Consider the following 27,982-nt stretch of genomic DNA (forward strand, 5'->3'; position numbering starts at 1 on the left):
TGGGCGTCATTCCCTCCCTCGCCTCAGGGGGCGCCTCCTCCAGGGCGGCGGGCACAGCCGCTGCTGCTCTGGCGCGTACCGCGGAACCCCAGGGCCTGGGTTTCCGCGTCCGGGTCGCAGCGGCTCCTCCAAGAGGTGAGGCTTGGCGCCGGGGCGGGCCCAGCCGAGCGGCGGCAGCAGCAGCGTCTGGCCTGGCACGGAGAAGGAGGAGGACGCCGCGGCCACCACCATGGCCTCGTGGCGCTGGCATCGCTGCTGCTGCTCCTGCGCGGCTGCCCGGGCGACGGGGCTGGCTGGCCCTTGGCGGACGCTGAATGGCCGGAGGCCGCCGGCCCTGGGAGCCGCCGCCGGCGCCGCGCCCCTGCAGGAGGCTGCGGTGAGTGAGGCGGCCCGGGCGGGCGAATGGAGGTCACGCGGCGGCGGCGGGGATGAATGGGAGTCGCGGCGGCTCGTGCTGGCGGCGCGCCGGGCGCGCCGGGCGGGGGAAGCTGGGGGGGGGAGGCGCTTGGGGTGAAACCGCGAAGGTAGGCTGGAGAGGCGGAGGTCGAGGTCTGGACTGGAGAGGCAAAATGGGAGGTCCGGGTTGCTGAAGGGGAGGGGAAAGGCGAGAGCCGCGGCGGCGGCTGTGTGATGTCTAACGGGGCTAGCGGGCACCGCTGGGGAGAGTCCAGGAAAGGGCACCGCGCAGAGCTGCACCTTCCTTGGGGGGAGGAGGAGGAGGAGGAGGAGAGGGTGCCGCGCTTGGGCTCCTCCAGTTTAGAAGACGGACCACACGACACCGGACCTGTCCGGTTTACATAATTGTGCTGCACAACTTGTGTGCATGGTGTGGGGAGAGTGAATGAGAAGGAGGAGAAGACTCCTCTTCTCTTCTCCCCATCCCACCCCCCCACCCCCCAAAATATATATGGGGTCAGGGTTACGGTATTTATTTGATTTGATTCACACTGCAAGCAGAAACACACAACAAATTAAAATCAAAAATTGTGAAATGGGACGGACTGTCCCGAAGCTACCAACCATGGATTGAAATCGCTTCCTCTTCGCACACGCGGTGTAGTGACTTGTGGGATTTCCTGCCAGAAGATTTATTTATTTAATTTAATTTAATTTTAGCATTTATATCCTGCACTTCCTCTAAGGAGGCCAGAGCAGTGTACATGGTTATGTGTATCCTCACAACATCCCTGTGAGCTAGGTTAGGCTGAGAGAGACTGGCCCAGAGTCACCCAGTGAGTTTCATGGCTGAATGGGAATTTGAACTCAGGTCTCCCTGGTCCTGGTCCAGCTACTGCCTTGGGGGTCTTAGACAGGTTGCTAGGGGATAGTGCTAGTGATATCTATATAGAGCCTCCATATGCAGAGGCAGCCCCTCCTCTGCCCAGGAACAAGGCAAGACTGCTGCCTGCTTGGGGGTTTTCTTGAAGATTATGGCTGATTACTTTATAAATAGCATAGTGGATTAGTTAAGACATTTGGTCTGATCTGTGTTGTTATGTGTTATAGATACGTTAGAAAGGTAGGAGACAGTAGAGGACGCCTAAATAACGGTTTAGGGAGTTTAGAGGCTGATCCCAGGCAGAAAGGACCCTTGCACTAAACGGTTTAAGAATGGAGCGTGTATTGGATTTCCAGGCTTTGTGTATCAGATTTCCACCCCATGTTTGCTGTAAAGGGTGGTTCTGGGGCTGTGACACTTCAGAGAAATGCTTGCAAAACAAGCGGCCTCATACCCACAGAAACCTATCTCACTCTGTTGCAAGATCAAGTGTCTGTGTATCTCACTTAATCTTAGGATTAAGGATCTTAGCTGGTCAGAGCTGTGCAAATCCAGAGGGTGGAGCCTAGAGCATTAACACTCTTCCTAACTAGTTTCCATGCAATTTCTTGGTACTACATTGAGCTGCAGGTAAACCTAGGAGTGCAACTGTTAACTCAAGGGTTAACTGTTAACACAATGCTTGCATGCAGAAAGTGAACATCAATTGCGATACTTCTGTAGCAGCCTCCCAGACTCCCTGCTGCTCCAGTCCACACATTTCTGGCACCCTGGGGGCCTCTTTTACAGGAATGGGCATCATGTAAGAGAAGGCACACTAGGCCAGCTGGGATCTGTAGTTCTGTCTTTCCATAGGTTATGGCTGTTCTATCCTAGGCAGGGTGGATTTGATTTAAATAAAATCCATTTAAATCACTAGTCAGTAAGACTATTATTTTTATTATTATTATTATTATTATTATAATACATTTATATCCTGCTCTTCCTTCAAGGAGCCCAGAGCAGTGTACTACATACTTGAGTTTCTCTTTCACAACAACCCTGTGAAGTAGGTTAGGCTGAGAGAGAAGTGACTGGCCCGGAGTCACCCAGCAAGTATCATGGCTGAATGGGGATTTGAACTCGGGTCTCCCCAGTCCTAGTCCAGCACTCTAACCACTACACCACGCTGGCTCCAGACTAGATTTAAATCATGTTTTTTTACATAAAGACTCATTCTTGCTGGTATAATCTTAATATTTACAACCAGATAAAGGTTTCATTTTTTTCTGTAGTTCTTCTGTGTCTTTCCGTAGGTTATGACTGTTCTAGGATAGCGTGGAAAAGGCCTTAGCTTGGCGTTCCCATGCTTTACTTCAAAAAGTGAGGAGACTTGAAGTAGGAACTTTGAACTTTGTATAGGTGTTTGCTTTCAGGAAGGGTTCTCTGCAACTAAAGGATTTGTATAAGATCTTTCAGGTTTGTCTGGTTTAAAAAAACCACCTTGAATTCTCTCAAGAAGCATAGAATCAGCAGGGTGATGAGTAGGAAATGAATTGCAAAACTCCTGATTACATCAGTTCTGCATGTAGCTCCTCATTTGTTAGCCACGTACAAACCTGATGAAAGCGGAAGTTTCCCAATTCCTGTTCTTCTGATGCTCTCCCATTTCTGCACCTCTTGATGTGATACAAATGGTGGGTGGTGTTTGCCAGTTCCGAGAGGAATGCTTTTGTAAATTGGAGTTGTTTCTCCTCTCCCCTTCCCTCCTGCTGTGTTTTAGGTTGTCAGTATGCCACAGACAGCTAATATAGGTAGGTGTGGGCAGATGAGCTAGTAACTTCTGTAGACTTAATTTTCAAGGCTGTATTAAATAGTTTGGTAAAACATTTTTTAAAATGAATTCTCACTTCATCCATTTTCTTTTGTTTTTCTATGTGCAGACATCTGATTTTCTAGGCAGAAGTTCAGCTGTCTCCTTTCAAAAAATACATAGTATATTTTGGCGGTAAGTTGGATCCTATAATTGCACCAAAACAATCAGAGTGAGTTTCTGAGTTCTGCCTGTTATGGATGCTACCCACACAATGTTGCATAAATTGGCATATTGGAACATATTCATCTTGCCATCAATCTGTGTTCCTCCCCACCCCCCTCTCTCTGAGTCATATGCTACCTTTAATAGCTAAGCACTTTGTCCCATCTTTTAGATCATCTTGCCCTCATTTCTTTCTTGTTCTTATGTATTTTAAGATCTTTGGGTTGGATAGTTACTACAAGAGCTGTGCTTGGGTGGCACTGAATCTGCATAAGCTGTGCAGAGGCAGCTGCTTCAGTGGTGGATTAAGGGAGAGGCAGAGTAGGCATTTGCCTACGGTGGCAAAATTTGAGGAGCAACAAATTTTGCCACTCCTCAGATTTTGCCGCCCCTCTCTGTGGGCGGCATCAGCTGCAGCCAGGGTTGGGGGGACGAGGAGCAAGTCTCCTCTTTTACCTTTTAAAACCTGTTGCTGTGCAGCGGCTGCGTGGGGTGTGTGTGTGTGTGTGAGGGGAAGGTTCCTCCTTTTGCCCTCTAAAGAACACCGCTGCTGGCAGCGGGATGGGGCGTGGCTGCAGGGAGGGGGTTGAGGAGGGGAGAGGCCCCCCTTTACCTTTGAAAACGCCATTGGATGGGGGGCGGCAAGCTCCGTCCAGCTCCCCTCCTCCCAGGTGGCTGCACGGGCCTCTCTGCTGTGCAGCCTGTTTCTGGCCTTCCTCCACGTGTGGGCTTTGCAGCAGAGAGGCCCATGCAGTCACTTGCGAGGAGGGGAGCTGGAAGGAGCTTGCCACCCCCCCATCCCACCGTGCAGCGGCATTTTCAAAGGTAAAAGGGGGGAACTCTCTCTCCTCGCCCCCTTCCCCGCAGCCACACCCCATCCCAACGCCACTAGCAGTGTTTTTTAGAGGGCGAAAGGGGGGACTCTCCTCTCATCTCCCACTACCGTGCAGCAGTGTTTTGTTTTGTTTTTTAAAGAAAGGTAAAAAAGCAGCAAAAGCCGTTTTGTTTATGGGCTGGGAAAATCTTAATCTGCCCCTGAGCTGCTTGCAGTGTGGCCTCTTCTTATTAGCTACTAGTCTGAGGGCTATAGGCCACCTCCAGCCTCAATGGCAAGATGCCTAAAGACCAATTGCAGGGGAGTGACAGCAGGAGAGAGGGCATGCCCTCACCTCTTGCCTGTGGGCTCTCCAGAGGCATCTGGTGGGCCACTGTGTGAAACAGGATGCTGGACTAGATAGGCCTTGGGCCTGATCCAGCAGGGCTGTTCTTATGTTCATGGTATTGCATGCTTTGGGGTGGAATGGGAAGCAAAGACTTCTAGTGCCCTAGCGATGGCCAGAACCGTGTGTGGGAAGGTGTGCATGGTGAGTGCTGGGAGGAGAAGGAATACCCCTCACGGTGTAACCTCCTGCCGCACCTCATGAGGTGCAGTACAGGGCTCAGCTTGCCTTAAATGAACCCCTCTTCCCACACTAGAAGCACTCAGAGAGGCTGTACCGTAAGCACTTGCTTCCATGTGGCTTGTATACAAAGGTGCAACTTCTTTGGATTTGGTGCTATTGAACTACAGCCCTAATTATTTACATTTAAGGCTGTGTTGGCAAGTTCTTCTGCACAAGCTTCACTCTAGCTAAATGGATGCATGAGAGTAGTCCCGTATTTAATGTTTGAGTACAATAACCACTGAACTGAGGGCCAAACCAGATGTTTTGGAAGACATGGAGCAGCACTGCTTCACATTTCTTTGCCCTTCTCTTTCTTGTAACAGCTGATAGAAACAATTGGATGTGACGTGACATCACTGTGCTTTGCATATCCTTATTCCCAGAACAGTCCTTTATTACAGTCTCTGACTAGCCAAATATCCTACTCGCACTTCATATGATTGGAGGAGTGGGAAGATGCAAAAATAGATGATGTCATTTCTAATCAGCATTACGAGAAAGAGGAATAGGCATGGAACAGCAGCAGCTCTATGTCTCTTATGACGTCTGCTTGGGCACTAGGTGGTTCTTGCACTTGTTGCAGCCCTGGAAATAAGGAGGAAGCCAGGAACAAAAGACACTTCTGATATGCAGAGACTCATGCCTCCCCTTCCCACTTGCCTTGCTGCGGTGTCATGTAAATAGTTGCCTTTAAAAAATCCTTCCTTAATCCCAAGCTCGCATCAGCTCCCTTGAACGTTTACCCAAAACAGTGACAGAATGACTTAAGAAGTTATTAATTCAGCATGAAAGTACATACTGTAATTCCCTTGCATACCTCTCTTCTTTGTTTCTGGTCACTTTTTAGAGTCCAGCTCTGAAAATGTTGGTTACCTTCTTGTTAATATCTTATGCTGTTATGCCATATGGATGCTTAGGCCATTTATTCCTAAATATTTACAGGAACCTATGAAATAAATACCTTGTGGTCTAACCAAACTGGGTCTAGCCTTTGGGTTTCCATCTTGTCCAGAACTGAGAATAGTATCTAATCAGACTTGGCCAAAAATATTAGATGCAAGTTTGAGATATTCAGATGCAACAAAGTTGCTTCTTTAGGTTTGGCTTTTCTTCTTCTGAATGTGAAGTCCAAGAATGGAAATTGGTTTTTATTGTTGGGGCAGTTCTTTTCTCAGCTTTGAGGTGACTAGTAAGTTAGATCATCACGGTGAGCTGAAACTGAAGAGGCTCTGACATATTTTCTTTAAAAGTTCAAATATTTAGAAGAGTAACATTAAATAACCATTGGGGACAATGAAGTGTCTCAGTATTGTGTTATATAAAAACAGATAGAAAAACAGTATGTAAACTGACTACATTAATTCCAACAATCCTGTTGCCAGGTTTCATCACTTTTCAGCACAAGCGCACAGCTGTGGTAAAGTGGTTAGTGATGAAAAATATAAGGATCCTTTTAAACTCGGAAGGAAAGACTTGAAACATCTCTATGAGGATATTAAAAAGGTGAGACACTTTTGTTGAATGTTGTGAGGAGTTCTAATGGATCTCCGCTCCAAAGAGTATCATACTTAGTTGTCCTTCTGTTTACTGTTTTACTGTATTCTATTTTTTTTTTGTTTATAGGAATTACGGGTATCTACAGCAGAACTTAAGGAAATGTGTGAATATTACTTTGATGGAAAAGGAAAAGCCTTCCGACCAATGATTGTGGTGCTAATGGCTAGGGCATGCAACTTTCATCATAACAACTCTGGGTAAGTTCCTAATTTTGATTGTTTTTGAAGTTCTTAAAATCTCAGGTCTTATTTCCTTAGCTGAACAAAAATCCACTTGCTAGCCGTAGTAGCATTGTGCTAGCAGCCAGGCTCAGCTGCTGCTGTGCTTAACTGTAAACCCTCAAAATTAGGCAGGGTGGCAGTACAGGTGTCCAATTAAACAGCAGTCTGAAGACTTTTGATTAAACGGGACCACCCAGCTGCATACAGTTGCCATCTGACTTCCCTTACAGCATTGAGGAGGGATAAATCTCAGAAGTGTGGCTATGTCTAGAACAATTAACTGCACTGATCATATATTGTTACCAGTTGTAACTGTGTGTGTCTGTGCCTAATTGGAAGAACCCAGTCCAGCAGCACAGTACCATACAGGTCAGCCAGGAGCTTTTTCAGACAGCAGGGTTTACTTTGAGTTTGGGGCATAACGGATACTTCGATGCAAAAAGAGGATTATTTTTTTTTACCCTGGACATAAATCGGGTTAGGTTCCAATCTAGAGGGGGAACCCAAATTGTGTGTGAAGTTCTCTCTGAAATTTTACATGAACTTTGGGGTAAATCTGGCCGATACATGAATGCACACTCACTCTCCAAAAGTAAAGTTGTGGTAAAGTCACCATCTGAAAAAGCTCCAGTTTATTCCACTTGATACAGATATATTTCTGTGGATAATCTCAGATGTGTGCCTGCATTGGGTGGGGAATGAGCTGAAACTTGATACTGCATCCAACCCCATCCAGTAGCACACTATGATAGTAAGTGCAAGCCATAATGTTCAGTTGACATTGGCCATCAGGCAACCAGACATTTACACCTGATAGCAAGTGGACTCCCTAGAGCAAGAAGAGACAAATCTTCACACTCCAGTTGCTGAACTACAACTCCCATTATGCCTTCTGGAGAGGGGGGCAGGGAACATGTGGGCTTCATGATGTCCATGAATTCAGCTGCCAGTTATACTGGTTTGGTGCAAAATTAGGCTAATTACTTTAAACAAACAAACAAACAAACAAAAACTTCTTGGTGACAGCTTTAACCAGCCAAGGTCTATTCAGCTTCTTAACTCTGTGAAGTGAGAACAATTTCCCCTCTTCCTCCTCCCCATAAAAGGACTGTTTGTAGATAAAATGGTTCTGGTGGGATAAGCAATATGTGGCCTCGTAGTGAAGTAGCAGTGAAGTAGCATGTTTGAAGCTGCAGCAATTTATGTATTTTTAATCCTCTATACCAAAGTCTGCACTGCAAAGGGAAAAAGATTGTTCCCTTTCCAAAAACAAGACAGGAGAGGCTTCTATTTCATCAGCCTGATTTGGAAATATCTAGGAGTGGTTGGCACAGTGGGAGTGGCTATTAGGGAAGTGCACGGAACCGGCGGGGTGTGTGTGTGGCTCGAAGGCGGGGGGTACCTTTAATGGCGGGGGAAGCGTGTTCTTACCCTTCCCATTGCATTTCCCCTGCCGGCGCTGCAATTTAAAAGGGTTTGGCAGGGCGGCAGCCTTGTCGGACTAGAAGTACCCGGCGTGCGTGTGTATGTTGGGCACGTGCGCACGTTGCACTCTCTCGTGCGCCCATTGAGCACACACACAACACGCCCGCACACGCGCTGGGTACTTTGGTCTGACAAGGCAACGGGGTGTCAGGGAGGTATGCTGCCAGCCCGCCAGACCCATTTGAATTGTAGCACTGGTGGTGGAAACGGGGTGTGTGTAAAAGCACCCTCCCCCACCCTTAAAGGTATCTCTCCCCCCCCCCTGCCTTCGAACCAACCAAACCACCGGTCATTCAAGCCTCTTTGGAGGCCTGTAAAAGGGCCTCCAAACTGGTTCGTGCACATCCCTAGTGGCTGTAACAAGGGAAGTAGGTGGAAAACCTTTGGAACCAAATTGCAATGTCCTGAATGGCTCCTTTTTGGCACACCTATGAGGCTCATGAGGAAAAGAGAGGAAAAGAAGCAGTGAGTAGGCTAGGTTACTTGGACGAGTAAAGAGGTGACCCACAGGAGGAGAAACACAGCTGGGATTGTGAGAAAGCAGTTGTCAAAAGTTGGAAATTTAGGCCTAGTTATGTGCACTCTTCAGCTCTTGGCTAAAGGGAGGTTTTTCTTTGTGTTTCTGTAGGAGAAGCTAATTAGTTGCCATTTTGTGTCTTGGAGACTTTACTGATATTTAGGTTTTTCTGAAAAGCATCTATTGTGGAAATGGGAATCATGCAACCTTAGTCTGGCTGTCGGCCCTTTTGTTTCTTGTGCCTGTCCACCACACCTCCTAATGACTCAGAGCAGGGCTTCCATAGCACATTTAAAGCATGGGCAGGTTCATAAGGGAGTAGGTGGTTCTTAAGGTAGCCATATCCTAGGCCATGAAAGATAGGCCATCCAAACACTCCACATACAGGAAGGCCTTGATATCCACAGATTCATTATCTGCAGATTCATGTATCTGTGGTCGGGTAAAAGACACCTGACCTCAGCATGTGTGGCGGTATGGGAGGAGTACATTGACCTTGCATAGCCACAGGTTAGGCATGGCCGGAAATGACCACGGAGGTAATTTCCAGCCACCATTTTGTGTTTTGGAGCCTCAAAATGGCTCCGTTAAAGAATAACATGGTGATTTTGGGCTGATTTGGGAGCATTCTGGGGCACAGCACAACTCAGGGAGAGCAGCAAAGCATGGTAGGGAGCTTCCCTCCGCATTTGCCCCCTAAATTTTGCTGATTTTCAGCAATTTTTGATCATTTTCTCGATGACCGGGAACATAACTCCCACAATCCCATAGGCCCTAATTACTTGATATTCACGGTTTCCGAATCTGCAGTTACATCCAGAAACGGAACCCCCACAAATATCAAGGTCTTCCTGTATATCATGGAGATGACTTTTGTTTCTCCTGTAAATCATTTACATCAGTGACCAAGTTCTAATGCTATGAATGAGAGAGAAACAAGTTCTTACTCCATGCCGTCTCTGCACTGCTCACTTTTGTAAATCTGCCCTGTCTGGCAGATGCCCCAGACCAGAGCCAGTGCAGAATTTTTCCTCTGCCTTTTTAATCTCTGTCAAAGCAAATGTTAGAATTTCCTGGTGAGTAATTGTAGGCTTACATTTTTATAGTTAATTTCAACTGTGAGATACTTAACTCCAAATTATTTGCTGTTGTAATATGGAACAAGCAAATAAGTACTAGAATTGTGGTGTCCCAGTTATTTTTCCCACTGTGCTGGTCAAGGTGTCTTGAGAATGCATGATTTGCTTACCTATTCCTCTCCCATCCCGCTTCATTTTAGGGAGGTGCAGGCAAGCCAACGCTCCATAGCTGTAATTGCCGAAATGATCCATACAGCTACTCTAGTTCATGATGATGTCATCGATGATGCAAATTCACGAAGAGGAAAACTGACAGTTAATCAAATCTGGGGGGAAAGGAAGGTGAGTGTGTCTGTGTGCAATAATTCTTCCGTATTTGGGGGCTGCTGACATAAGAAGCTGCAAATATGGAGCCCTAATTCTTGATTTTGAAGAATAAGGATTGGACAGATTAATGCAGTGTGATCTCCGATGTGAAGACTTAAGGCTATGGAGGCAGAGCAGGAGTGGTGTTGGGAAGGTCAGGTATGATCCTGATCTCCTACTACACATAGCGTTTCTTTCTCATAGGCTGAGCTGTGTGTGAGCAGAACATTGATTTTGCCGAGCGAGGTTCCTGTATTAATGTGTGTTTGTGTTCATGTGCTGAAGATCGAAAAAGCTTTTATCCTTCCATGAGAGTGCTGGCATTTTAAAGTATTTCAGTCTGCCTAATAAACATGCTAGATGCTTTGCTTCCTTAGCTCGGGGGGAAAAACCCCCAAAATAAAATCTGTAAAAATGTCCAGAAGCATTCAGAAAAACATCTTACTCATTACATGAGTAAGCTGTTTTTCAGGATGCTTTTGGAAGTCCCTTCAGCGAATACTAGAGAAGGAAAGGCCTATTCTCCTAGCACATTTTGAAGCTTGCCCATGAGTACAAGGAGAGCTGGTCTTGTAGAAAGCACAAATTGCCCCCTTTGCTAAGCAGGGTTCACCCAGGTTGGTATTAGTATGGGTGACTACAGACCACTGCGTGCTGCAAGATATTCCCCTCAGGAGATGGAGAGAGCATTCTCGGTGGTTGAGCACCTTCTTGCATGTAGAAGATCCCAGGTTCACTCCCTGGCATCTCCAGGTACGGCTGGGAGAGACGGTACGGCTTGAAACCTTGAAGAGCCACTGGCCGTCCGTGTAGACATTACTGAGCTAGCTAAACCAATGGTCTGACTCGATATAAGGCAGCTTCCTACGTTCCTATAAGGTAAGCCTGTTTGGTGGGGTGCCCCCCACCACTACACTAGTGTTGTATTTTGGGTTTGGCTGTAGGCTTGAGTAACTGGAAACTGTGGGGGTGGGGAGAGAGCACACAGGTAACTCCCTGGAACATTTATCATCTTTCTCTTTTATCTTAAATTCATGGAACATCACTTGCCCTTTCCTTGGGGCCAGCCGCCCCACCCATACCTCCTTTCTCTCCAGAATGCAGCTGTCCTAGCGCACACCACCACCCTGCTCATCTCCTAGTTTTACAGTCACTGCTCCCCACCTTGAGTCTGTGAAAGAGCAGAGCAGGGAAATGGATGGTTGCAAGTAAGAAGATGACATGGGTGGATGCTTCTGTATGTGTGAAGTAGAAGTACTACTACTACTACTACTACTACTACTACCCGTACCCCAAGTCTCCCTGCAGTGTATTAGAAAGGGGGCATGTAATGGCTTACCAGCAGATTCCCACTAAATGACATCATTGTTCCATTTGCCCTAATCGAACACTGGAGAGCCACGTGTACAGCTGCTGCTGTGATGTTCACTCAGACCTGTTTAACTTGGATACATCTGTTGGTGTGGATGGGTTTGTCAACTATAGCTGGATTGAAGTAATTGTGTTTCAAGACAAACTTTGCTAGGCTGATGAGTGACACCGCCTCAGTCCTGTCCCTTTAACTTATGTAAGGGAAAGGAACACAGCAGAAATCTTTTACCATGAGCCACTAACCACCACACTTGGCCTTTCAGCGGGTAGCAGTTCAGCTGACTTCCATTTACACTGCTGGGGAAATCATTCAAGAAACCCAACGGGATACATGTACAGTGGGCGGGGGGCACCCAATAAAATTAATACTCTGAATTGAAAACATTACATCTCTCTTAATGAAATGGAGAATCACAACTCAAATACTAGTGTTAAAAGCTGCAAAATACAGAAGGGCCTTCTTCTTCTAAGCAATTCCTTCTTTTCCAGGCAGTCCTAGCTGGTGACTTCATTCTTTCGGCAGCATCTTTAGCTTTAGCACGTATTGGAAACACAACCATTGTTTCAGTGTTAACACAGGTGATTGAAGATCTGGTGCGTGGTAAGGCTTTTCAACATACTTAGTAGTATCTGAGGCATTCTGTCATACATCTGGTTGCCTAGACATTGTGCATCTCTCTCTTTTTTTTTACAGGTGAATTTCTTCAATTGGGTTCCAAAGAAAATGAAAACGAGAGATTTGCTCACTACCTCGAGAAAACCTTTAAGAAGACAGCAAGTCTCATAGCAAACAGCTGTAAAGCAGTATGTACGTTCTGTCTTTGCTGCTGTTAATATACCATGCTGTACGGGTGGGAATCCTGGGACACTGGAACTGTGCCCTTATCACAGCTGCCTCTTCTAGCTTTCACGCGAGAAGAGCTTTGCCTTTTGTTCCTCCCAGATTTGGCACTAAAAGTAGCCATGTGCCTCCAGTACTCAAAAGGGGTGAAGCCATCCCGTTACTGTGCCCCCTTTGCCTACATCTCAGTGTAAAGAAAAATTGTTGGGAGAGGAGATCTAAAAGCTATGCCACTATTCAGCACTGCAGAGGTTGCCCAAAAGAGTTACGCCTGGTTATTGCTTTCTATGTTGCCCACCCTGTCCAGATTGTAAGCTTCAAAGTTCCTGCTTATCTTTGGAAGAATGCCTATCTGAATCCTTGAATAGTATATTACCAGAGTCCTAGTGCATGTAAAAAGAAGCTTTCTCTGTAACAGGAAATCCCAGATGTTGTTGACTACAATTCCCAAAATCCTCAGCTGCAGTGGCTTTTGGCTGGGAATGTAACATTTGAGATTCCCTGTTACCAGGAACAAATGGTGTAAAGTTGAGTTTTTAATCCTGGTTTGGCTCTTCAGCTTCTATTGTGGTATTTAAATGGTTGGTTTCTGTTACTTGCAGACATGCGCCTTTGTGTTTCTGCTTTTATTTCAGTAAAGATCTGGAATACATAAGATTTCTTAGTTCCATCCACTAGCATCTCCCTAACCATCCTGCTAGGTTTGTCTTGTGTAAAGTGACACCCATAGGATCACTACCCCCACCACCCAAATGTCACCTATACACTGGGATCTGAACTAAACAAAGTGGTTAAGGGATTGGATCACCTTTCCTATGAAGAAAGATGAAAGTGTTTGTGGATTTTTAGTATTTTGTCCTTTGAACAAAGAGGTTCAAGATGCGGGTTCAAAGGCAGCATGCCACAAATTACCAATTGCTGGGGCACAACAGTGGGAGACGAGCACTTATTGCCTTTAGGCCCTGATTGTAGCATTGGTGAATGTTTCTTTTGTTTGATGCATATGTTGAACACTTTCTTTAACAAATACCAAGGAAGTAGATTTCACAAGCTGTCAATTGTGTACATTTGTAGCTGTAAACTGGGCTGTAAATGAGCCAAAACAGTTCACTTTGAAAATGGAATCTAACTCTCTGCTAGTTACCTATTTTAAGAATATTGATCTAATAGGAATGGTAATTTCTGTACAGTTAAACAGGATTGAATGAGACTAACCTTATTTGGAGAGCTGGTAGTTCAGACATACAGAGATGTAAGTGCGTGATGCCAAGGATGACTTGAGCAAACCCAATAAGATGTGCCAGGTCCCAAGGCTACCATAATATTGGCAAAGGCAGGGTTACATCCATTTATAGTGCAAGTCGCCCCAGAGGGTGAGCCATGAGATTGATTGTGGATCAAAGACCTCTAGCGGAACTACTGTGGTAAGCTGTTGTCAGACTAGATTAGGGGTGCACAACCTATGCCATCCTGCAGATGCTGGACTACAACTTCTGTCATCTCTGGCTATTGGCCACTTTGGCTAGAGATGATGGGAGCTGTAGTCCAACATCTGCAGGAGGGCATACGTTGTGCAGCCCTGGACTAGATGGGTCTTTGATCCAGCAGGGCACTCGTGTTCTAGGCTGGATGAAAGGATGTCCACCATATTTCTTCACACAATCAACTTTGTAGAAAGTATTGGGCATGACATTATTTTGAATATTGTTCTGAATAGTTCTTGAACATTAAGATACAAATTTTCATTTTCATCTGATTAATCTGGTGTTGTGGTATCTCTAGCATGTTTGCTGTAAGATGACTTTGGAGAGTGTTTCTGTGTTTGGGATTTAGCATGGTGAACAAGCTGTCAGAATACTCTGGTATTTTAAGAGATTGTGATTCACTACATCTTGGGTCAGCTTGCATTTCGAGGATCTTCCAAGATCAGACCACAGCTCCAAAAAAAAAGAGCCACTTGTAACAACTTCACAGTATAGAAAATGGTTGCATGGCTTCACTCCATAGACTGAGTTCATGTGAAACAATCCTTAATTTGACAAAGTTCCCTGCAGATTGACCAACATGCAGACTCAGGGTTGCGTGCAAGGAGCACTTCCACTCATGCATGGAGGGGTGGGGTGATTTTTTGGTGATCCCCTCCCCTCTGCAGCCACCTGTGTCTCCAAGAAACAAGTTGAAAGGGTCCCAAAATCCCTTCAGGAAGCACAGGTGGCTGCAGAGGAAAGGGAGGAATTGCTCAAAATCACCCCTCTCATTTGCAAGCACAAGTTCTCCCTGCACGCAGCTCTTAGTCTGAATGTTGGCTATTGTGTTTTGTGAAAGCTGTTGCCCTGTTAAATGCAAAAGAACATGTTTGTGGATTTCACTGTGATTGCAGGGACCAGAGTTGTGATTTTTGGCCCAGTACCTCCAAATAGGTGGTCAAGTAGCACACATTTGCGTATCCTGCTTACCATGATCAGATTGATTCCTTAGTACTGGATTGTTAGCAAATTAGGCAGCCGATTTGCTACCATTGTGTTGCATCTTCTTGTCTCCAACCTCTGTCTTTGCAATATGATGTGCAGCTACAATAAATATTTAATACAGCCCATCTATATTCAGAGTTTAAATATATTATTTAATACTGCAGTTCTGCTAGGTCTTGTGTTCTCTAATAGGTCTCGTTTTGCACGTGCCTGGGTGTATAAACAGGGAGTGGGGGTGGTCAGGAATGCAGTGAATGAGGCCAATCTCACTGCTCTCCCTTCAGATCTTCACTACAAATGCACTGCATATACATACAGCGGGTGCTAACGAGATATTTCTTTGTTTCCATATCAGGTTTCCATCCTGGCCTGCCCTGATCCTAAAGTTCATGAGATTGCATATCAATATGGAAAAAACGTTGGGATAGCATTTCAGGTAATGCATATGGATACAGCTGAAGAACAAATGTTAAACGGGTTTCTGCAACAAACTGGAGACTAGATCAAAATATGAGGAACAAATCTATCCTTTAATTAGATTCTCATTAAAAAGAATTTCTCTTGTATGCTGCTGTAAATAGTGTGTTTGTTTCTGTTTTTCAGTTAATAGATGATGTGCTGGATTTTTCTTCATGTTCTGATCAGCTGGGGAAGCCAACATCGGCAGACCTTAAGCTTGGAATAGCCACGGGGCCAGTCTTATTTGCTTGTCAGCAGGTAAGATGCTGTCTCTCTTCTGCCTCATCCCCAGTAACGGTGCATATGGTTAATGGAGAAAATGCTACACTGAATTTGAAGAATGTTGTGCAAATGCTGGGCTGGGGGGGGAGGGGTGCTCCATTGTACACAGATCTCTCTCTCGCGCGCAGTAGCTACTGAAGTGATGAGATCCCAGCTCAGTAGTAGAACATCTGCTCTGTATGTAGAAAGCCCTAGGTTCAGTCTCTGGCCTCTCAGATAGGGCTGGGGAAGACTTCTGCCTAAGACCCTGGAGAGCTGCTGCACAACTTCAGTCCTCTTGCCGATGTTGGGCTACAATCCCATCATCACTTTCGGCCACTATGACGAGGGAAGATGGGAGCTGTAGTCCCCAAACTGCTGGAGTGCTAAAGTTGTGCAGCCCTACTGTACACAGTCAGTGCTGAGCTAGGTGGACCAATGGCCTGACTTAGTATAAGGCAGCTACTTGTGTTGTGTAGAATGTTGTTCCTACATAGAACACTTCTCACCAGTATTCCCTCTAACGTGGATTCCCAGATGATGATGACTACAACTCCCAGAGTCCCCAGCTATAATGGCTTTTGCTTGGGGATTCTGGGAGTTGTAGTCAACATCATCTGGGAATCCCTGTTAGAGGGAACACTGCTTCTCACCTTTTTTGCCCAGTACTAAATGCACACATGAGGAAGGATGCCATTTGTTCTAGTTAGCAGAATCCCCAATTTCAGAAATTGTAAGTAGAACAAGGAAGCACATGTCGGTACGGGATAGTAGGAGAACAACTTGAGTATACCAGAGTGCCAAGAAAAAGCTTGACTAAACACAATAGCCTTGCTGGATCAGCCCCAAAACACTCTTGCCAACAGAGGCCAGAGAGATGCCTCTGGAAGCTCACAACCAGATGTGAAGGTAATGGCCATTTCTTTTTGTTTTATGCCCAGTAATTGGTAGCATCTGGGATCATCCAGTGTTGAGTTGCTCATGATCAGCTGATTTTATAAAGAGATTATCCCTAATTTGACAAGTATGTGTTTAATGCTTTCATTGATAGTTTGTGATCCACCCTGAGCCTTCAGTTAAATTAAGGCAGATTTTGGTTACATTTTTATAACGTAGGTGAGAGTTTTCTCTATGACCTGTCCATATGCAGTGTGGAGCCAGGATTAAATCCTGGCTTTGCACAGCACATTCTAGTCTCAGGAGCACACTTTGCCTCCTGCATGTGAGACTTGGCAGAAATCTGGTTAACAAAAAGCCAGAGTCACTAGTTATGTCCAGATCAGAATCTTATTCCGGTAAGAGTTTCAAAATAAACCAAGATCTGGACCTGGGGTTGTATTCAGAGCCTCGCACTAGAGAGACCAGGAGATGGTACATGAAGCTAGGATATAACCTTGGCTCTGTGACATGATTGTACGTGTGTAGTGTGTAAAATCTTGCATAAATGCTCAGCAGTATTAACTTGCTTTATACTACTGCTTTTTGAGGCACCATTAACCTACTTGTATTAATAAGCAATGTACTCTTAAGAAGCTGTGCTCCAGTGTTGCTTTTGGTGGGATAGAAAGCTTGTAGGTCAGGGAAAGCAGCATCTAACAGAAGAGAGGGAACTGAAGCCTTGAGTGTTTCTTGGAGAAAAAAACATTTCTTTCTCTCCCTCCCCCTTTCTCCTTCCCACTCAGTTTCCAGAAATTAATGCCATGATAATGAGGCGATTCAGTTTGCCTGGAGATGTCGAACGTGCTCGGGAATATGTATTGCAGGTAAGATGAGACTAGCATAATATACAGTAGCTCCTACATTTATTGTAGCTTGTTAACCAGTTGTATTCAGTGTAATACTTGGTTTAAAGGGTTTTATCTGGCTTTAGAATTTTTAGATGCCCTTTTAAGACAAGGGCCTATCCCTACAGGTTTCCTTTTAGTCCTTTTTGAAATCCTTAAGGGTTCTTGCCTTGGCTCTTAATAAGCTTGAAAAGGTAATGGAAGTCAGAGCAAATGCATAAGCCTTGCTGGATCAGACCTAAGGCCATCTAGACCAGCACCTTGTTTCACACAGTGGCCCATCAGATACCCAGTCCGGACCAAGAGATAAAGGCACAACCCACAACCAAGAGATAAAGGCAAGCTGCCTCTCCTTCTCTGCATGTAAAGGGGAATCTGGCGAGGATAATGGGTGGGTGGTGAAGGCACCTTACCACCAGTGCCTCTGAACTCTAGACTGGGTCTGGCCTCATTTATGTGACCTCCATGCATGCAGAGGCCATTTGCATGACACATTTGCTGGGAGCGCCGGACCAGGTCTAGAGTTTAGAGGAGCCTCCAGCGCTTGTGGTAAGGTGCTCTCTCACTGCCCACTGCCCCCTTTCCCAAGCCACCATTAGAAGTATTTTAAAGGCAGGTTCCCCTTTGTTTGTAAAGGGATTCCTCTTTACAAGCATACCCCTCGAGCCGGCTTGTGGACCAGCAGTCTGGTTCAAATTTGAACTGAACCACCAGAATCTGTTCCATGCACACCCTTGTTAACTGTTAAGCTGCTAAACTGCAATTCTGAAATGGCCCAAACATCTTAGATGAATGTTTTCAAAACTGTGACCATGGGGAAGAAAAGCACAGGTCCCCCCTCTTCTACTGCCTTTAAAGTTTCCTTGTACCTTTCCTCCCCAGAGTGATGGTGTACAACAAACAACCTACCTCGCCCAACGTTACTGCCACAAGGCAATGACAGAGATCAGCAAGCTCAGACCATCCCCTGAAAGAGATGCCCTCGTTCAGCTGGCTGAAATTGTACTTTCCCGAGACAAGTGACACAGTTCCATCTACTCATTCTGGCAGCTATTACCAGACTGTGCCTAAAACTACACTTCAGAACATCTTGGTCTGCTTCCAGTGCAGTTAAGATTTTTTTTTTTAAAGAAATCATCCTTTCCCCCACCTCTGAAATAAATTAACTTGTTTATGAAGTAAAACATTATTGAAGGAAGCCATACAAAATGCTGAAGCAAGACCAGTCTGTTTAAAGTGGTACCAATGCCTTGTGACTACTTTGAGTGAAGGGATTTCTTGTTTTAGGTGGGCATTGTTTACATTGTTCAATATTGACACCCAAGGCCACAATGAGAATAAATACAATCAATGTGTTGAAATCATTTCTGCAGTTTAGTATGTTGGCTCTGTGGTAGTGCTATCACAAATTGCTTGTGAGATCTAATTGCCTCTTACTTAGAATTGCAGCATACCCAGAATATTAAAGGAGAATGGTTTATTATAAAAGACTGTACATAAATTTTGTAATTAAACAGATTATATACAAATTAAAAGATGTTCCAATTTATAAAAGAAATACAGATAGGTTTTACTGGTTGCTAATTGATTTCAGAAATAACAGGTTAACAATTAGGAAAAGGCAAGAAAGCATTTAATATAATTAGGTTCATTTAAGGAAGAAGGCAAGGGATGTTTCTGTGTTTAATGTCACATTAGAAAATGAGTTACTGCAACCACTCACACCTGCTTTTTCATTGTTTTAAATGTTTAACACCCATTAGGTCAGTGCTTAAGTCCAAAATAAATCCTTACTACATATAGTAAAATCCCTTACTAAATCACATTCTGTCTTAGATAAGCTAAACAATAACAAGTTTTGTACAAGCTGAGACCAGAAGTATGTCATCTGACCTTGTGCTCAAACTCAAAAATGGAGGTGCAATGAAGTGCATGTGCTTTCTAAGAAAAAAAAGCAAAACAAGCTGTGATTGCTAGTGTCCTTCCTCAAGCTGGCATGTTTGGCTCCTTAGGAGACTGGGTCCCACCATCAAACTCTCCTCTACTACTTGTCTGTTTGGGCCCACACACTGTGTCTTCATGGCTGCCTCTTGCAGTAAGCTATTTAAATACAGTGATGAAGACAAATCAGTAGCAACTTTTACAAATATGCAATTTCATTCTCAGCAGTACTTGAGACCTTCATAGTTAAGTGGTCAAGGCTTTAAAATAAGGTGGTAAACAAGTCATTTGTGATTGATTGTTCACTTACACCTGCATGTTGTGGAATGTGTTAGGCTATAAAACTCTTTTCTCTAAAGGCAATCACACCTGACAAGGTTCCATTGGAAGAGCAGAACCCTACCAAAGGGAAGGAAGGATCTACACCTGATCCCTGGGCACTGCCAAGGCGCTTCTGCACCATACATGCACACTACTTAAAATGTAATTAGAGAAGAGGGCCAGTGAAAAGCAGAAACAGGCACCTTTTTCCCACCTTGTGTTTGATCAGCATAGACTGCTGATCATATCCTCAGCTAGGGTGATAACTCATGTAGGAAGAGGCACAGATTTTTTCTGCACACAGAGTTCCCCAGATTAAGGGCAGCATCTGAAAGATTCCAGATGAGGTGTGAGTATTGCTTCCCATAGCCAAAATGTACTGGCTGACATGTTTGTGCAGTTGCACAATAGTTGGCTGTGAAGCCATTATAATAGCTTTATTTTCATGCAACTCTGTTTGCTCAACTTTTGCTCTTGTACAACTTGCAAACGTTATGTTCCGCCACACATGTAACATTACACAGTTTGTCAGCCACTGTACAAATCCCCACCCCCATAAGCTTTTTGCCCTCTGTTCTCCCATTGTATTCTTCTACAGTTTAAGACGCTGACTTCCTGAAGACAGACTGGCAGCATTGTCCAGAAACAGTTAGCGTTTCCTATCCTGATGAATGATGCCAAGTAGTTTTTATTTTACACAAGGTGGACTTAGAGAAATTTGGTTTTTTCTTCATGGGCTGTTAAGTTTTAGAGTTGGAATTTTTAAAAGTATCTCTGCTGATGAGATTTTGCTAAGTCAACACTTTAATATTGCTTTGCAAGGCAAGTCAACAAAGTAATGGACAAGACCTTTGGTTCACTTATGTATTTATGAATGGAAAAGTCAATGCAAATTTACTCATAAAAAACTCAGGTACAAATTACACATACATAAGACCACCCATTTTTGATTCACATGGACACCTCAGAGGCTCAAATGACTCATTGGAATAGACTTTGTGAAAGTACTCCAGGTAAAAGATTACAACAAATTGGAAGCATCTTGGATTTTTGAAGAAAAAAGTATAATTCAATACATAAGTTTTATGCATGCTTTTAAACAAATACTATAGTTTGAGGATGAGCAAGAGTCTAAACAAAGGTAAATGACCAGCACTATCAAACTTTTCAACCACATTTTTAATGTTAGTCTAACATAGTTGTTAGTTTACCATGCTGCACTGAAAAAGATCGAAATGGCACAATTTGAATCATGAGTCATTAAATATATACCCTATTTCCCCAGAATAGTTAGGCTGGTCAAAAATCAACAATGCATAAGTAAATAAGCATAATCAGTAATAAACAATTGCTCGTTTTACAAATTCTGCAGAGACAAATGCTTACAGATGAACATTCAATCATACCATTTAAACAGTATGGCCTGAAAGGATGGGCACGTTTTTAAAGAGTATTAAGACAACTGTTAACCGTTTAGTTACCCCTCGTAAATATTATGGCATGATTGAATACAAGACCTGACCTGAAGCGAGAACTTAATCCGCATAGTGCATGATTGATTCAACATAGTTTCCAGGAAACAGGCCTGTCACTCTGTTGCAAACTCCTTCATACCAGCCATCATCGTTCTTCTTTATCACATAAATGATTGCCCCCTCCATGAATGACAGCTCATCATCTTTGTCCTTTGTGTAGTCATATATGGCAACAACTGAAAATTGGAGAGAATCAAATAAATTACTTTGCCTAAACCAGTCTCAAAACAGCTTTTATGGCTACTCTGCATTTGACTGATTTTGCAGAAAACCTACCCTGCAAAAGAATTACAAGATGGGCAGAGATAAAACTAGCAAATGACATGAACCAGACTAACCTGGCAAGTTGCAGCTTCTACATTCTATCTGAGAGACTGGGTGGTACAGCACATGCTTTGTATCCAGAAGGTCCCAAATTCAGGCTCTAGTATCTTCTGATAAAGGGTATTGGTAGCAGGGGTGAGGAAAAACCCCTGCTTGATGCTTTGGAAAGCTGCTGCTAGTCAGGAGATAACACTGATTAACAGTATGACTACCAGGCAGCATCATAGGTTTCCCTTGAACATATATTAACACATGGGCAATTCGGAGGGTAACAGAATCGGGCACATCACTTTTTCAACAATTGTAGCCATAAGCAAATTTTCAAGTTGATGTTACATATTCCCACTGGTAAGATAATATAAGCCCATATTTTTACAAAACCATTAAATATAGTGTCCAAAATGTGCAAAAATACATCAGTAACAGACTCAAAACTTTTGGACATTGCTTCTGATTCCATTACCAACATATTTTGCATATTTCAGACACTAATACTTAAGTGTAAAAATACAGCCTTATAGTAGATTTTCTCTTGCCAGTGGGCATATATGATATCAACTTGAACAGCTGCTTATGGCTATGGTTCTTGGGGGGGGGGGGGGGAGGTAATGTGCCTGATCCCATTACCCTTGGAATTGCCCATACACAGCTGCCTTATCCAGAGTCATATTATTGGTCTATGTAGGTAAGTACTGTCTACATTGATTATCAACTCCTCTCCAGTGTTTCAGATAGTGCATTTCCCATTCCCAGCCCTCCCTGGAGTTGGAGGCCTTGTACAAGCACAGTAGGTGCTCTTGCATTGAGCTATGGCCCCTCCTCCTCCTCTTTATTATTATGCAATATAAGTAAAATATTAGGAATGGTAAATGGATCATTCTTCATATTATTTAGGATTAGTAATGATAGAATCTCAGTCTGGACCCTCCATTGTTAAAAACATGCTCCTCAAAACCTTGGGGTACATTGAACACACACCTAATACCAGGACAAAAAAGCATGCCGAGGCAGGGCAATAAAATTGCATGAACATTGCTTCTGACATTCAAATCAAGCCACCATGGCAGATTCCAGATCCTCTGTCCTGTCACTGTGTGGTGCTCCCTAGTACTAACTAAAGATGCCGTGCCACCAACAGGAAATTCTGATAAATGTTTAGAAGATTTACCAAATTGAGCTGATAACAGAAAAAAGAATGTAAGTTCCTATATTAATTTGACGTTAACTGTCAATAGAGGAGGCTGTCTTATTGCTGTATTACTACTACTACTTATATACCGCTTTTCAACAGAAGTTTCCAAAGCAGTTTACATAGAAAAATAATAAATAAGATGTTTCCTTGTCCCCAGAGGGCTCCTAATGGAAAAACAAACATAAGGCAGACATCAGCAACAGCCATTGGAGAAATGCTGTGTTGGGGTTGGATAGGGCAAGTTGCTCTCCCCGTGCTAAATATAAGAGAATCACTGTAGCAGATTAAAGCCTTTGTCTCAGAGTAGCTCATGTGAGGGGTGGGGGGGGGTGAGGATAAAGAATCATCCCTGATGCACGGCCTGGCTAGGCTTCTCCTAAAACTAACCTATATTTCCAGTAGAATTAAAATGCTGCCACCACCACTCCTTATCGACAGAGCTTGAACCTCCCTGGGCTCGGGGTGGAATCCCAGGGAAAACTCTCTTTATTTTGCTATTGGATAAATACAAAAACCTTCCCCGTGTAGAGTTACACGTGATGAGGAAATAGATAACTGCTGAGTACTTGAGGACGCTTTTGTACCAGAGAAATCCCCTTTCTGCCCTCTCTTTTTTCTTGAGTTAAAAACCAACTCAACTTGTAAAAAGGAAAGAACAAAAAAGCAGTTTAATTCAATTACTACAGACTGCTTCCATGTGAGGCTTCTAAGCTTTCTTAGATACACTCAAAAATACTTAGTAGGTTGTAAAAATAGGTTGTCTTAGGCACGCTTAAATGTTTATAGTGTCTTTTGCAACGCCCTAGGTAGGGTTGATTGAGCGTAGGGTAGTGTATCTTATTTTAATTACATTGCAGGTAAACAATAATAGAACAGTATCAGGAATATGCAAAAGCACACACACAAATATCAGTTCCTAACGCACAGTCTGACTAAACAAACTGTTCCCTATGCTGAATTCCCTTTTCCTTGAACTCACCCAATTCCTGATGAGAATCAAGCTTCCTGCAATCCTTTCTTTTAAGGATCTACAGAGTTATTCCATGAGATAAACCTCCATGCTGGCTTCGACCATGAGGGAGCAAAACTCCATTGCCCCTCACTTTCTGCATGCTCTTCTCTCCAACAAAGACTGCCCTTCTTGTTCCCAAAATTCCCAGCAACCTCTCTTTAGGTCCCACCCACCTGGTGTACTGATTGGCTGCCCTGGAGTTCACCAGCCTGTTAGTCGAGACAAGGGTTCACTCCCTGTTAACTCTTTAGAGGGAGGAGAGGCTGATCACTACAATCACTTTTAAAAGGTGCCTCTTTGCTCAGCATAGTACTCTATGTTAGTTCAAAGGGCAAAATGACAAAAGATCTTTGTTTTTGTTCGTTGTCACTGCTAATTTTAAAGCCCACTCTTCATAGTGCTGACACACTGATAGAATGGACAGGTTCTTCCCTCTATAAACTGTAGACCTGGCTTTCATGATTTGTAGTAGTGGTATTGTTTGCAGAAAGGGCTGGTGAGAAAGAAGGAGAGATGACACACCCAGAGGGAAAGCAGTGTGCTCATAACACAGTCATAGAAAAATGTTTATGATTATAAGGATAGGATGGTGGGGGGACATCAAGGCCACCATCCAGCACAGCATTAAGTGCATACACCCACTGATTGTTAATAAACAGGACAGAGGTTCTAGACTACGCACAATTGCTTCACGTATCTGCAAAAAGCAAGGGGAAAAGGCTTGTATTTTAAGTAAATTAAATATTTTACTTCTCTCATCTTGGGTCATTAGCAAAGTTATTTCTAGAAAAGCAACCTTCTGAAACAAACAAGATAAACTAAATCCAATTTGCAAGTTGTTTCCCATCATGATGAATTATTTGTCTCTTAATTCCATACATGCCCAAGCGTATATTTTAAAGATTTTTATTTTACTTCAGTTGTTCCACAACGGACTGCACCACTAGAGGGAAACTCTAGTGTGGTCTAGACAGGAAATTGAATTCCTCTCATCTGACTCCACTTTGATATATTGATATAAGCCCCTGAAAGTGTGTGCATGCCATGCTCAAGTAACAAGCCATGCATTGAAATAGTGGCTTAGACCATGCTTGGCATGGTCAGTCTCCCTACCCGAGAACTGCAGCTGCAAATCAGCAGAGCTTTATCGACACACTCACTCAGACACACTGTTTTTGCTATACCCCAGAATGTATCTGCAACAAGTACTGTGTGTCATGGCACACCGACAGCGCCCTGTGGGTAGGGAAAGAGCCCTAGCTCACTGGCAGAACACACGTTTTGCAGGCAGAAGGATCCAGGTTCGATCCCTGGCATCTCCAGGTAGGACTGGGAAAGACCCCTGTCCAAACCCCTTAAAAAGCTGCCATCACTCAGAGTAAACAACACTGAGCTAGATGAATTAAGTCATACATGCAGCCAGGTTTCTATTGTGCAGGTGTGGCTGAGGAATGTTTCCTGGACAATCGCCTCCCAAATTGGTCTCTCTTTATTACTTGGCATCACTGGCACTTATGGAAAAGGTCTGCAAATGTTGCCTTGGCTTACTAGTCAGAGAGAAGTGGGTGTCTTTTCTCATTTGCACTGAAAAATGGTAAAGTGGTGATGGTAAAAGAAACAGTGGTTTGCCCACTGCTCAGAAGAGCCTCCTGAATCTTACCATCTCAGATCTGTGTGGTACTGATGGGCGTCATGCACTCCCAAGGACTACTTCCTGACTTAGAAGTTCAGAGTGTATTTCAAGCAGCCAAAATACTTGAAAATACATTATCTCAGTAATCCGTATAACAGCCCTGTAAGGGAGGCCAACATTATTATTCCCATACTTCCGAGGGGAAAGTTGAGGCTGAAAGAACAGTGGCTAAGGCAACCCGAGGGTGTTTTGCTCGTGGTAAGATTTGAACCGAGGACTTCTTGGCATAAAGCGCCCACTTTTAGCTACAAAGCGACAGCAGCTGTGCAAGCAGCAAGGAATGCTTTTGTGGTCTTTTTTGTTCTCTCCCTTACCTTTCTCAATATAGCTTTTAGGGGCCCAGGCGGGATCGCCATCTGCATATGGGTCACTGTACTGCACGACAGCAGCTTCCTCATCTTCGTAATCCACCGGCGGTGGAGGTGGCGGGGGTGGAGAGTCATCAAACATGGGCATCTCATCAGGTGGCGGCGGCGGCGGTGGTGTTGGACTGTCTGCAACTAGAAAGTCAGTGAAAGGAGGAGCTCTGTCAGGTTCTGTGCCAATGCAAACACACACAGTTCTGGGGACGACTGCACGTCTTCTACAGAAACAGACAGCATGCACTACAGTTCCATGCATGGATTAGCAACGAGCGCTTTGTATGTTAAAAGGCTATGCTATTACGGCTGTGCGCAGAGCAGCCACAGAAGAAGAGATGCTGGTTTTCAAAAGCAGATACTCAAAGGCATACACTGATCACTAGCAGAGATCAGAAGGATATTTGCACCTTTGTTTTTTTCTTTCAGAGTGCCAAAGGCTTGACTTCTGAAAGACTAAGGTGGTGGCGGCTGAATAGCAAACATGTCATTCTAGCGGTTTCAACAACCCTCTTATGTTCGTGTACTTTCACTCTGAGTTCAAGTTCCACACAATCAGAGAGCTACTAATATAGTATACAATCTAGATCAATCATATCCCACTTTAGAATTCACTGAATTTAACAGGAGAAAGACAGGTCTTTCTCACAGAACCTGCAAGATTCCCTCTTCTGCCTTTGTCTGTGGAACAGATGTACGGCAGGGGCATATTGCAGAATTGCGTGGATGTGTCCTAAGAACACCAGCCACCCTGGGCCTTCCCCTCCACGGCCTTCTGACCTGCTCCTAACCTTCGCCGGCTGAAGGACAGTATAATGTTGTCATGGCCCAATGCTGGGCCATCACATCACCCTACCACGCCGCAGCTGGTGAAAGTTAGCAAGCTGGGCTGCATGTGGAGCTGTTGTGGAGGCTGCAAGTGAGGGAGGCAGGTGAAGCCAGGCAGAGGGGAGGCTCGTGAAGACTAGCAAGCTGGGCTGTGTGCAAGGACTGTGGGCTTAGTGATTGCTGGCAGGTGGGTGAGCAATTGGGTGGCAAAGGCAGGCAGGGTGCCCATCTTCAACTTTGCCCCCAGGCTGCACCTGGAATTGTAAAGAAAAGCCCCCCCCCAAAAAAAAATCCAGCAGCACCATGGGTGATCCCTGCCAAAGGTGGGGGGCCTACGTGCAGCTCTTGCACACAGGCCCCTTTCTACACCACTGGTAGTGTATAATCCCCTGAACCTTGCAAGGTCTACCATTCTAAAAAGAAATCCACAGATTCTTGCCCCATTTGCAACAAGGCTGCATATTAAAATAGCTTGACGTGCAAAATAGCTAGGATCCTAACTTGGAGACTCGTCATTGTGCCTTCCCAATTTCTCTCACACACAATACAACAATGTGATTACACCATTTACACCAGTGTTGCATCAAGCACACCAGGATGAATACCCGATCAATATATTCAGTTAAAACCACTTATATACCACCACCACCCATTCCAAATCTCAGAAATACTCCCATTAATAAATACAGCATATACTGTCCTAAACCCCAGCAGGAAGGAAGAAACAGGTGCAATAATAAGATTAAGGGAAGTGAACTTCTGTGGAGGCGGTGTCAGGATGAACAATACTACTACATAACTAGCAACATGTTTCCACATTGTAAGATGTATGTCTGTGTCTATATATTCCAGGTCTCTAAGAAATCTGCAGTGAAAACTGGACCCTCCAGTGTTGGGTGCAGTGGCCAGATGTCATCCCCATGTGCAAAACTTTGCCAAAGCCATTTACTCACTTATACAGAGAACATAAAAGGTGCACTTAGGCAGACTTTGCAGATGGCGTTTAAACCTGTTATTTGCCCCTGGTGAACCCAACTATTAAGAATCAAGCTTCTTAGCTACGCAGACTCAACTCTTCACTTTAGTCCCAGAGTCCAGTCCCTTTGTCACAAGAAAATGTGACAGAATGTTGCCTTGTAAGACAGAGCCAGACAGACATAAAGAGATCTAACTAGAAGTGACCATTTCCTGGCTTTGAGGTTTTCCTAACCTTTCAAAAACAGAAAAGAACCATCAATTAATGGGACTGAAGAAAGAAAGAAAGAAAGAAAGAAAGAAAGAAAGAAAGAAAGAAAGAAAGAAAGAAAGAAAGAAAGAAAGAAAGAAAGCTAAATGGATCATAACTTGGATTGATTTTCTCTTTCAAATTCCAAGGAGAGCTACATGGAACTTCCAGAGGCAATGTACCTCTGCAACCTGCTGAAGGCATAAAGCAGGGAAGGGTTGTTGCCTTCACACCCTGCTTAAGGGCTTCCTGATGGCATCTGGCAATTGGATGCTGGAACAGAGGGACCTTTGATCTGAGCCAGCAGGATGCTTATTATTTTTTTATCCTATGCTTTTCCAAGTCGCCAAGAACTGCTTCTTACTATCATCATCCCTGTAAGAAAATAGCTCAATCCAC

The 27,982-nt window shown here is 44.2% G+C and overlaps 2 protein-coding genes across 9 annotated transcripts in view; one reads left to right on the forward strand and one right to left on the reverse strand.

Moving 5' to 3' along the window:
* The first annotated feature begins 97 nt into the window (after window positions 1-97).
* Window positions 98-18,517, forward strand: PDSS1 (decaprenyl diphosphate synthase subunit 1). The gene is made up of 11 exons (XM_053262382.1): window positions 98-376; window positions 3,202-3,266; window positions 6,124-6,244; window positions 6,365-6,495; window positions 9,801-9,942; window positions 11,827-11,938; window positions 12,032-12,141; window positions 15,005-15,085; window positions 15,253-15,366; window positions 17,052-17,132; window positions 18,036-18,517. The coding sequence occupies exons 1-11, from the start codon at window positions 230-232 to the stop codon at window positions 18,174-18,176; spliced, it is 1,245 nt and encodes a 414-aa protein (XP_053118357.1). The 5' UTR covers window positions 98-229; the 3' UTR covers window positions 18,177-18,517.
* Window positions 18,518-18,615: 98 nt separating this feature from the next.
* The window catches only part of ABI1 (abl interactor 1), a 146,564-nt gene continuing 137,197 nt past the window's right edge, over window positions 18,616-27,982 (reverse strand). For all 8 annotated transcript variants that reach the window (XM_053262377.1, XM_053262376.1, XM_053262373.1 and 5 more), the window contains 2 exons: window positions 25,486-25,671; window positions 18,616-21,126 (listed from right to left, as the gene is read on the reverse strand). In XM_053262377.1, the coding sequence (XP_053118352.1) occupies window positions 20,951-21,126; window positions 25,486-25,671 (362 nt within the window). In that variant the 3' untranslated portion in view covers window positions 18,616-20,950. The remainder of the gene's footprint in view (window positions 21,127-25,485; window positions 25,672-27,982) is intronic.

This window comes from Hemicordylus capensis, chromosome 6 (genome assembly GCF_027244095.1).
Source record: "Hemicordylus capensis ecotype Gifberg chromosome 6, rHemCap1.1.pri, whole genome shotgun sequence".
NCBI lineage: Eukaryota > Metazoa > Chordata > Lepidosauria > Squamata > Cordylidae > Hemicordylus > Hemicordylus capensis.

Excerpts from the sequence above, each read along its gene's own strand:
- PDSS1 (XM_053262382.1), top strand. The coding sequence starts at position 230 with ATGGCCTCGTGGCGCTGGCATCGCTGCTGCTGCTCCTGCGCGGCTGCC. Across the intron at positions 6,245-6,364 it reads TCTATGAGGATATTAAAAAG|GAATTACGGGTATCTACAGC; the intron begins GTGAGACACTTT and ends TTTTGTTTATAG. Across the intron at positions 15,367-17,051 it reads TCTTATTTGCTTGTCAGCAG|TTTCCAGAAATTAATGCCAT; the intron begins GTAAGATGCTGT and ends CTTCCCACTCAG.